Source organism: Branchiostoma floridae, unplaced genomic scaffold, assembly GCF_000003815.2.
Source record: "Branchiostoma floridae strain S238N-H82 unplaced genomic scaffold, Bfl_VNyyK Sc7u5tJ_1439, whole genome shotgun sequence".
NCBI classification, from domain to species: Eukaryota; Metazoa; Chordata; class Leptocardii; order Amphioxiformes; family Branchiostomatidae; genus Branchiostoma; species Branchiostoma floridae.
This window is the reverse complement of record NW_023365716.1, coordinates 218,967-229,949: the sequence shown is the minus strand read 5'-3', so window position 1 is coordinate 229,949 and position 10,983 is coordinate 218,967. Positions and strand designations below refer to the sequence as shown.

At 40.8% G+C, this 10,983-nt stretch overlaps 4 protein-coding genes across 4 annotated transcripts in view; 2 read left to right on the top strand and 2 right to left on the bottom strand.

The window, feature by feature from the left end:
• LOC118407668 (tropomyosin-1-like) overlaps nucleotides 1-10,983 on the bottom strand; it is a 1,169,601-nt gene that overhangs the window by 940,744 nt on the left and 217,874 nt on the right. The gene's annotated exons all lie outside the window — the stretch shown is intronic.
• LOC118407610 (zinc finger protein 25-like) overlaps nucleotides 1-10,983 on the top strand; it is an 865,280-nt gene that overhangs the window by 668,073 nt on the left and 186,224 nt on the right. The window lies entirely within an intron of this gene.
• The window catches only part of LOC118407627 (zinc finger protein 525-like), a 976,997-nt gene that overhangs the window by 788,723 nt on the left and 177,291 nt on the right, over nucleotides 1-10,983 (top strand). The gene's annotated exons all lie outside the window — the stretch shown is intronic.
• Nucleotides 319-1,709, bottom strand: LOC118407680 (serine protease 30-like). The gene has a single exon (XM_035808196.1). The coding sequence runs from the start codon at nucleotides 1,690-1,692 to the stop codon at nucleotides 514-516; it is 1,179 nt and encodes a 392-aa protein (XP_035664089.1). The 5' UTR covers nucleotides 1,693-1,709; the 3' UTR covers nucleotides 319-513.

Sequence of the window (10,983 nt, the reverse complement as noted above, 5' to 3'; positions counted from 1 at the left end):
AAAAAAAAAATAACCCTTTTCTTTGGTCTATAGACGCGTCAATAACAACTTATCAAGCTATGTAAATCATGATCATTTACGTATATATTTTGACAGTTCTACATTTCGTAAGCTTACGGACACTGTACATACTAAACTAATGATGCCAGTACCAAACGAACTAGACTGGACTAAAGTTATCTTGCTGACTGTACATAATACTGGTATAGATTTTAGGTGCTGTATCATTCTTCTTATGCAATTCTACAATCAAACTAGACTGTTCTATGTACTGTATGGTTGCGCTATATGATGTATCGTATCTACAGGTAGACCAGACTATATTATGTACCGCAGACCTAAATTACATTTGTATGAATTACAGTGCTTTAACATATTCCTACACAGAGATCAAAGAATACTATTTATGTCTACACATACACAAAACTATACAATGAAACATAGTGCAAAATAATAGTTTCACCCACAGGCAAATCTATCTAGTGCAATACAGTATATAAAATTTTACACACATTAATTATTTGTACAAAAGTCAATGCCCGTTACTGACTCGATCCAGTCAATGAAATAGTACACGTTGGCGTAAACCCCCGGGTAGTACGGACGGGCACATTCGGCACCAAAGCTGACAATCCCGACAAGATAAGGTACACCATGGTGGAAGTACACCAATGGGCCGTCACTTTTTTCCTGACATGAGACCACCTCGCTGTCTTTATAACCTGCGCAGATCTGGGTACTCGGGTTGAATTTATTACCGTACGCTTTTAAGCAATATTTGTGATCAACTACCGGCATGTTACCATCTTCCGGTGTAATGCTACAGGGGAGGCAGATCGGTATGAGGTCCCTATAGAGAAATACAGTAGGATGCTCTAGCTTCAGAAGGGCGATGTCGTAGTCATACGTTTCGTCGTCGTATTGGGGATGTACAAAGATATTCCTAACGTCGACGGTCCTCGGGCTTTCGTTCCTATCGTGTTCGCCAACTTCCACCCAAATAATGTTTTGCCCAATCCAGTTGCCCATGTCAATGTCAACACAGTGCGCGGCAGTGACAACCCATTGCTCGTCCAACAAAGCCCCGCTACAGACGTGATTGTTTACATCATCTATACGGAGAGAGACTTTCCAGGGATAGCTTCCTGGTGCCGCCTTGTTCCCGTCCACAATGCTCCGACGCCATGACTTTCTGGTGAGGCGGCGGGCGCACGTTAACTGGGGGTTATTATTAATTTTAGGGGGCATTAAACCCAGGAGGTAGGTGGCATTAAACCCAGGATAGCGCCGTGGTCTCAGTGCCGGATGACTCATGAAGACCACCGTTATTTTGCTGGTCTTTGACGTGAACACGCGGTCAGGGGCGATTTCCTGTCCACAGAACGGGCCGCCGATCAGGTCATCTCCGTCGTAAAGCTTGAGCCAGTCTAAACAAGAACGTCTCGACCTCGGCTTTAAGTGGAAGGTGGGGAACTGCAGGTTGATCTTCCTCCCGGGCATCGCCCTGATCTCGTACACACAATAACGTCGGTTTGGGTACCGATGAGGCCAGCCCGGAGACGGGAAGGTTCCCTTGTTCTCCGTGTACACACCGCCGCAGTTGACCCTCCCGTTGCCTTCGAATGTCGGCGCCGCGCTCAAGACGAGCCCACAGGAGAGAGACAGGGACAGGAAACGAACCAGGCGGAACATTTTGACTAAAACGTTGCGAAAAGACGCCAGACTGGCAGGAAAACGTCCCCAAAATCTAAAGCTAACCAATTTTTGAAGGCCTTGTCGAGGCGTCGGTGTACCAGTCGAGCAAGTTTTGACGTCATGGTAGTGAGTGCGCGATAGGAGGGCGTCCTTGAATTACAACTTTGAGGGGTTTCTGCCTCTCTTGTCGCTTTCAAATGGCTCTATACGCTGAATTTCACATCAGATTTCCTCAGTCGGCCTCACAGCAGTGGATAAAGGTTTAGAAACGTTCACGCATTTCATCTAAATTCAAACATTAAACACGCAATATTGTCTTCTAATAACACGATACCCCTCAAAAATGGACTCTTCCAGCACGAACAGCTACAGAAGGAGATTACACAGATTACATCCACTCCACCGGCCATGACAGAATTGGCCGAGGTTAAGTCACAGACAGTACTACATACACGAGACAACTTTGAGAACTTTTCATTACGTGTTGATTTCCATATCAAAATATTGAGGTCATTGTAGAATAGCCTAAAAATTTGATATATCCCAACGTGTACTTTACATCCTACAGTTCAACGAAAATCATAACATTGTGCAGTGTTTCTAAGACACCCCTCACCAATGGACTCTTCCAGCAACAGAAGATGCCAGAATGAGACACTTCAATGATCACCTGACCTTTAAGTCCACTGATCATGACAAAACAGCCTAAGATAAGCACGTACATAGTACATGTACGTGACAACGTCGAAAACTTTGTTTATTTTGTCATATATGTTGTTGTTCATTAATAACTTCCACTGGTAATGATAAAATAATAGCCCATGGTTTGCATGGATAGAAGCAAACCTCATAAGTGCTCTTGTAACATTGTGTAACGAGCTCACTTAGTTCAAGGCCGCATTTTATCTTGTTTTATTTTTGTTTAACAGATGGCATCTCAGGCAACAGTGCTTAAGTTGGGTGCCATTGACTACACATACATCAAGTACGTAAAAACAGCATATTATAAATTTCTTACAAAAGCATATTAAAGAGCCTAACGTAACATCCCGATATCCTGAACCTGAACGAGTGGTAGAGCCCGTCACCCCTTTCGCCGAGTGGTAGATCCCCATAGAGAGAGAACGTTTGTTTACGTTTCTATTCCGAATAGATCCGCATTCAGTCATCTTTGTCGTCTCGTCTCATTCATGGTTGATACATACGGACACTTGCACTACGGTAGGTCAGAGGTCATAACTACTCTTAGTACAGGGCTTAGAGTGACAGATTGGAAGAGGGGTATGTATACAGAGATGTCTTGGATGCTTTAACTACAAGAAACACCAAATCGTTATGAGAGGAAATTTAGGTTTCATATTACTCAAATACTTGTGCAGATATCACAGTCATACTCACACAGTTCGTAAGATATGAAAGCAAAAATAGGATGGTGCGCAAAAAAAACCTATTAGTTACCGTTCTCCTGGCTGGATACTTGAATTTAAACATAACTAGATTTTGTCACACTTCTTGTGTTTTGTTTCCTTCTTGTATAAACTCTAATGAACGTATGGAGAGATTGAATGTAGAGAAGGTATAACAGAGGGAAAGTGGGGAAAACTCAAGACACTCTTTCTCTTTATAGTAAGTTGCCACTTAAAAAAGAATCGTAATATGGATTTTTATTTGCAGTGACTTGTAAAAACGATTGATTCTTTTTTTATTTTTATTTTATGATACGAGACGACATGCGTTTCGTTGCAATTTTCCATGTCATGCACTATATATGCCACACAGTTACCATAGATAGATAGATAAAACAACTTGCATTCCTAAATTTCTATTATATGTTACAATTCGCTGGCGTTTTACGCCCTACAAATACAGATTCAATGTTTACAAATATTTCACAAAGAATGGCGTTTTAGGCAATGTTGATTTAATTATAGGGATAAAACCCGATTGCGCATCATTTTTTGGCCGTTTCCACAAATAAAAAAGTCTTTATTATATTGGAAGGGAAACAACCTGCATTTTTGTCGAAAATGTTGCCTTTCTAGTCTTTTGTTGTTTTTGTCCTCGCCATGTGGACACCAACAACTGTCATCTGCTGTGCCCTAAGTATTTTATCCATATAACGGCAAATGGGACGTCCACATGGCAAATATACAGCACCTGAGTTGGAATTCAAACCCCCTGCCACCAGGGACAGAGAACAAGAATGCCATCGAAGACAAGACCCCTTACTGAATCAGTTCCTCCAGCACCGTGAGCCCAGTGACCCACCTTCAATAGAAAAAGGTTGGTCATCATGGAAGAAAGACCTGAACCAAACAATCCAATCAAATCGTGTTGGTTATGCAAAAAGAGCTGACCTCACGACCGGTCTGCATTATGAATATGGATAACGGCCTTTTTTGCATATAGTTGTATGTTATGCAATGTGTTGTGATGCGATGTGACATGTATGTTTTATCCAGGGCCCCACTGTAAAGCAGTGTGGTCACTCTGAGTTGGGCTACCCTGGCTTAAGAACACAGATTGAAAGTTTTTAAAAAAATGTGGTGTGTGAAAAGACGGTTGTAGCTACTGCGTTTAAGTGCTGGGCCGACCGTTTGAGAGGAAGTCTGACATACGGACTGTATGTGGCTTACCAACAGCTGTCATTCATCATTTCACTCCACCATGGAATGGAGTGAAATACTGTTTTCGTAATGTTTTATTTATTATTTTATGTATTGTTTATATGAAGTATTCTTTGTTCCGTTTCGTACATTTTTATTTTCATTCACTGAAGAAAGACGGTCGATGCTGTCTGAAACGTTTGAATAAACATTGTATTGTCCAGTAGAAAGATTGATTCAACTTCTAATAATGCACTGTAAAAGTTAAAGTCTTCTATCCATGTATTTTATCCATGTATGTTCTTACAGGTTCAACGTGACTACACAGGAGTCTGAGACACTGTGTTGACAAAGTTGTCAACTTGTATGCTGTGGTGTTTTTCTTTAAACCACATTATAAGACAAGGGGACCAGGTGGGTATCGTCTAATATGGCTTACCAACAGCTGTCATTCATTATTTCACATGTTTTATGTATTGTTTGTTTAGAACCATATGAAGTATTCTTTGTTCCGTAGGTATGAACCTTTTTATTTTCAACAAGGTATGCAGCTGCAGGGTCAACATGTCAACCCTACAGCATTGTAAAATTGTTCAACTCCAACAAGCTTAAGTGTTCCATGCCAAAGTAAAGAAACAGTAGGTAGTATGTTTAAGAGGATCCATCCAGGGCTTGACTTTCAGAAAATAGGCAAACACTTCATAATGCACTGTAAAAGTCTTATATCCATGTATTTTATCTATGTATGTTCTTACAGGTTCGACGTGACTACACAGGAGTCAGGAGTCTGAGACACTGTGTTGACAAAGTTGTCAACTTGTATGCTGTGGTGTTTTTCTTTTAACCACCTTAAAAGACAAGGGGACCAGGTGGGTATCGTCTAATATGGCTTACCAACAGCTGTCATTCATTACTTCACTCCACCATAAAATGGATTGAAATACTGTTTTAGTAATGTTTTATTCATTGTTTATGTATTGTTTGTTTAGAACCATATGAAGTATTCTTTGTTCCGTAGGTTTGAACCATTTTATTTTCATTCAATGAAGAAAGACGGTCGATGATGTCTGAAACGTTTATATAAACATTCAATTGCATTGTCCAGTACTACTACTACTACTACTGTCCGTCCAGTAGAAAGATTAATTCAACTTCTGGCAATTCGACTTACGGTACGCGGGTGAGACTATAAGCAAACCCTGGCCAACAGACTGAATGGTCACCGGTCTTCCATAAATGCGCAGAAGGTTACTCCGCTCTCATCGTATTTCAACCAAACAGATCACAGCATGGAAGACATCGAATTTGTATTGTGAATTTCCGTTGTACAGGCATCAACGACTCCACAGGATAGCGTCGACTGCAACGGGAATCATACTGGATACACCAACTCAGAACCCTGCATCCAGACAGACTCAGTCAAGTATCCATAGAAATCACTAGCGTATGAAGAGTACTTGTCTCTCCGTGACCGCAAAGAACACGTTCAAAGACATAGTAGGAAAGTATATTACAGAACAATAACATTCATATCTCATCCAGTAAAAATATTGACACTTACAGTACGTGGGCGAGACTAAGCAAACCCTGACCAACAGACTGAATGGCCAGCGGTCTTTCGTCAATGCGGAGAAGGTTATTCCAGTCTCAGCATATTTCAACCAAACAGATCACAGCATGGAAAACATCGAATTCTTTTGCATCAGGAATATCCGGTACACATGCAGCAAATAGTCAACAGAACAGCGTCGACTACAACGGGAATCATACTGTATACACCAATCAAGAATCGCTAGAAATCACAAGCTAATGAAGAATAGTCTTGTCGTGACCCGCACCGCAAAGAAGACTATGTTCAAACACATAGTTGGAAAGTATATTACAATATGTACATTTTGTACCATCAAAGTTGCCGACACAACATTCCGGGAACATGTATACCACAAATACCAAGCGGTACTAAGCAACAACCGACTAAGAATCATGAATACAACGTACACGTTTCCTGTCCTCGTATAAGTTTACTCTTCGGGATATTGTTATATGTAAGTATTTCTGGGATAATGTATAGGAGCAGTGGGATCTTAGTCTGTCTATCGGGTACTATTACTTCTGACTGCCCCCGCGTTTCATGTTTGTTGCAAATGTGAACAGAAAAGACAATCTCTGTAACACTGCTTACTGTACTAACGTTACCTCATCTGACTGGCTACCAACGAGTACACTTCTGCATGCAAGTTGCAACACTTCTGCACGCAATTGCAAATTGCAACATCTCTGTCAAGAATGTAGCAGCGTCTTATCAGTGTCTGTCAGGAAACCTGCATTCCACTCGGGAGAAATGTCCTGTGCCATCAAGTGACCGTTGCTAATATCCTTCGATAAATGTATGAAATTGTAGAACTTAAGTTTTCTTTTGGTAATACAGTAAACGACGGCCACTTCAGTCCTTTTTTTTTACCTTTCAGGAATTAAGCGTTGGTGACATAGTTGGAAACATAAACAGGCGCTGAGGCGGAAGAGGTGGACAGAGAGGCGGTAGATAGAGGGGCAGACGCTGACATTTTTGACATGTTACAAAAATTTGTATCTTTTCACGCGCAAATTTTTCATGCTGCGTGGGCAGAAATCCCGTTCTCTTCTGTACCAGTTACAAATTTAAATACTGTTACAGTACCCATGTTAGAGCAACAAATGAGTTATCTACAGTTACAACGATGTTCTAACCAGTTGCAATACAGTAGAAATATTTAGAAAGTGAAATGAAATGTTTGAAAAAGTTTGTGTGACTTGCCCTCTTCCGAGCCTACTTGTACTTGTCCTCCTATACCAATTACAAAATATTGTTACAGTGTCGATGTTAGAGCAACAACGGTTTGATCCAGCGGCTGATAACGAGTTGAGTACCATCGGCATGCTATTGCCAATTGCATCCAGTTTAAAACATGGGGATTATAGAAAGCAGAAGAAAGCGTCGAGACTGTAGGAAAAGGCGGCTTATGGTTAGTACGGTCTAGAGGAAGTCGTGAAAGACAACATTTGATAATCACTAGAAGTTTATTTGCAAGTAATGAACCACAGAATTGGATTTCCGTCATACATGTGCAGCAATGTAGGGCCCCAAACTAGGTAACTCGGGATCATGCCCGTACAAACCTACATCCAGACTCTGCAGAAGAACACAACGTTGGCCGTTTTCTGTATTGTTTATTTAGAACAATAAAGTACACTTTGTGCCGTAAGTCTTGTGTGCTTTTATTTTCATTTCACTGAAAGAAGGAAAGCGAATGCTGTCTAAAACGTTGAATAAATTGTGTGTATATATTAGCAGTAAGGACTGATTTAACACGTTTATAACCTACAACCTGGATAACTAACCTGCACAGGCATAACATTGAACGATGTTCAAAAACATACTCAGAGAGTAATACAAGTAGCTAATAAGTTTGAAAGAAGCAATGAGTATTCATGTTTGATGGCGATACTTTCTCAGGTGTGTTAAACTCACAAGATCCTGAGACAATGTTAGGGCCGACAGTGGCTTCGATATAGTGGACATCCTTCCTCATTGCTCAAAGACTTTCTGGTCTCACTCTCATGGATTCCAATGCATTAAGAAAGGATGTACAGCAATACTACTATTGTACAAAGTCTGTATGGTACTTTATGAGAGGGCTGACTACAGAATGCAACACAGAAAGTTTTCCCCTCATTGGCATCTACATGTCATCACTCTCAAGATGCATCTTCGAATGGGATGGAGTTGATCTTAAACTAAGAGCTGTAGGCAGCACCAGGTAGAGTTGCAAGAAAAGGTAGGCGTGACTGCGATGCTGCCTCACGAAGAAGGAGTTGGCTGTCGACGCAGGACTCAGGACGAGGGGGATAGCGGAAACGACACGTCTCATTACAGAGCTCATCGGTATGTGTAAAGTATCTGACTGCCATCTCTACAGACGAACTTCCCTAACAAGAGCATGCCACTAGCATGTCGCTTGCGCATGATCCAAGTCAAGGACAGAAATGCGATACCAAGGGCCAACAGATCAGGAGTAGAGTGGTCATGGTAGGATTGCTAGTATAGAGCAATCGTATAGAATTTCGCCGACGGAAGCGACCATTGACACTGAGCGACATCCGCCGCCTAGGTCGGCAGGGATCGCCTTTCGCTTGTCTTCTCATCAAAAATTTCCTGGTTTGAGTTGTCATCACTAGCTTCTATCAAATGCATAGCGTGTCTGAACTACCGAGGCACACGATTATGCCAGCTGTCGACTCAGGACGATGGGGTATACGTAGTGGAAACGACACGTCTCATTACGTATCATTCGATTAATGAGTTACGATTTTGATTTATGTTTTATGTATATATTGTTTATTTTGTTCATTGTTTAGTTTTTCTTATTTCTTTGTTATGCTACTTTGTGTAAGTTGTTTGTACAGGGCACGCCTGGAAAGCAGTGCGCAAAGTACTGAGTGTGTCAACCCTGTATAAAGAAAACAGAAATAAATAAATTACAGAGTTCATCGGTATGTGTAAAGTATCTGACTGCCATCTCTGCAGACGAACTCATCCCTAACAAGAGCATATCACCTTGCGCATGATCCCAACCAATCACAGCAATGCGATACCAAGTGCCAACAGATCAGGAGTCCAGTGGTTAGACTTGCATGTGACCATTAGTACTGCTGCACTACATGTCAAGTGTGCACACATACAAAGACATTCTTTGTTCCGTAAGTTTCGTATACTTCTATTTTCAATCACTGAAGAAAAAGAGTGGATGCTTTTTGAAATGTCTGAATAAATTTTATATATATCCAGCAGTAAGGATTGATTCAACTACATGTTTAACTCTATATCCTGAATGACTAATTTGCATAAACGTAAAGAGATAAACGGTGAAGATATATGGTGATTTATTGAATTGTCTGTAAAGAAGAGGTTATCTGACATGGCAGAAGAAAGATAGGTGTTTACAATATAAATCTCACATTTTGTGTGCACAAAGGAACGTCAGATATGGATGGTGCCAGTCTACCACCTGTAACTCTTCTAGGGACAGGTATAGACTGTGTGTCGGTTTGAGGACCTGAGAGAAGAATTGATGAAAATGTGCGAAAGTAACAGCCATCTGAAGGGTTGCGCCATTATTTTTGTGAGTACTGATCTATGTAGATATTGAAAGTGAGGCTTCCTTTGATTTCAAACGCCAAAGCGTCCAAAGAAAGTAAATTATGCAGATATCAAAATGTAGTGGCGGAAACATTACATGACAGAGGTGTTCAAAAGTTTGAATGAAGTAATGAGTATAATAATCATGTATTATGGCCGTACTATCTCAGGTCTGTTACACACACAAGAACCTGGAGACAATATTTAGGGCCAACAGGGGCTTCGACATAATGGACATCCTTCCTCAAGGTGTATCAGTGAAGATTCCACCATTCCAAGGTAAAAGGTCCGCACTGACTGCCGATGAAGTACAGAAAACAATGGACATCGCCAAAGTCAGTATTCACGTGGAACGGGAGATTGGAAGAATAAAAAACGCTCAGATATTGGATTAGCACCCCTGACCGATCAAATATTTAGAGTGTGTACGTACATGACCAACTTCCATGATCCTCTGGTGCAGAGATAGATGAAATAAATGTTACTTGCATAAGAACTTATTTACTAAGGATGAGATGAACGATGTTTCAACACTATATACTGTACTTGTATATCTTTCATGTACCAGTCCACTAAGTGCTAGCCACTTTCAGTCGGACTTGCTGGAGATGCTTGTAGGGTGGAATGAAGACAGGGCTGTGGCAGCAGTTCGGGCAAGCCAAATAGATAAATAAATAATTTTTGACATGATTCTTACACGTGTATGCAGAAGTAGAGGATTGGATATGAAAAATAAAGAAATAATCACTGAATCAATTATAAAATACATTAGGACTTAGGACTTGTCATTAAGATTTGCTTAATGGAGTCCGCTTCAGGTTCTTATTTTGCTGGGGAGTTATTTGATATTGAGTACTTGTACTCGCAGACTGGAATGGAGTTGGGACCCGTCAGTCTGGACCCTGATGTGCCAGACGGTGCGGAGGGGGAAGATGAGGAGGACGAGGGCTTTGAGGATGTTGCTGAGGGGGAAGGTTCCACAATCTCTACCATTGGTATGTACATGGTACATGGTAATTCTCTTCATGTATTTTTAAGAGCTTCTAGAATTTCTGTGACAACCCCTCTTGTTAATGTTTTTATTACGTATGTTTGACGGTGAAGGGGAAGGCTGTAACCTTGTAACAAATATATCCCTCCATCCCAAGGAGATAGAGGGTCAGTGTAAGCACCCAATGCCTTCTAAGAAGAGGAGACACACACGTAGGTTTATCTGGGGAGTCTACAATTTCTTATCACTATGTTTGAAAGTGAAAAGGAGGCTGTAACTTGGTTAAATTAGTAGTACATCCTTCCATCTTAATGATTTGTTTTTAATACATTTTATTTCCTCTCAGTTATGGAACGATCTTCCACTCGAAACCCAAACAGCTCGCACACTATCCTCCTTCGAAGCCAAAGCCTGGCTCTCCGTCGGAGATCCATTCTCTGTTAACTAACATGGTACTACACCGTATATATATTATATATATATATATATATATATATATATATATATATATATAT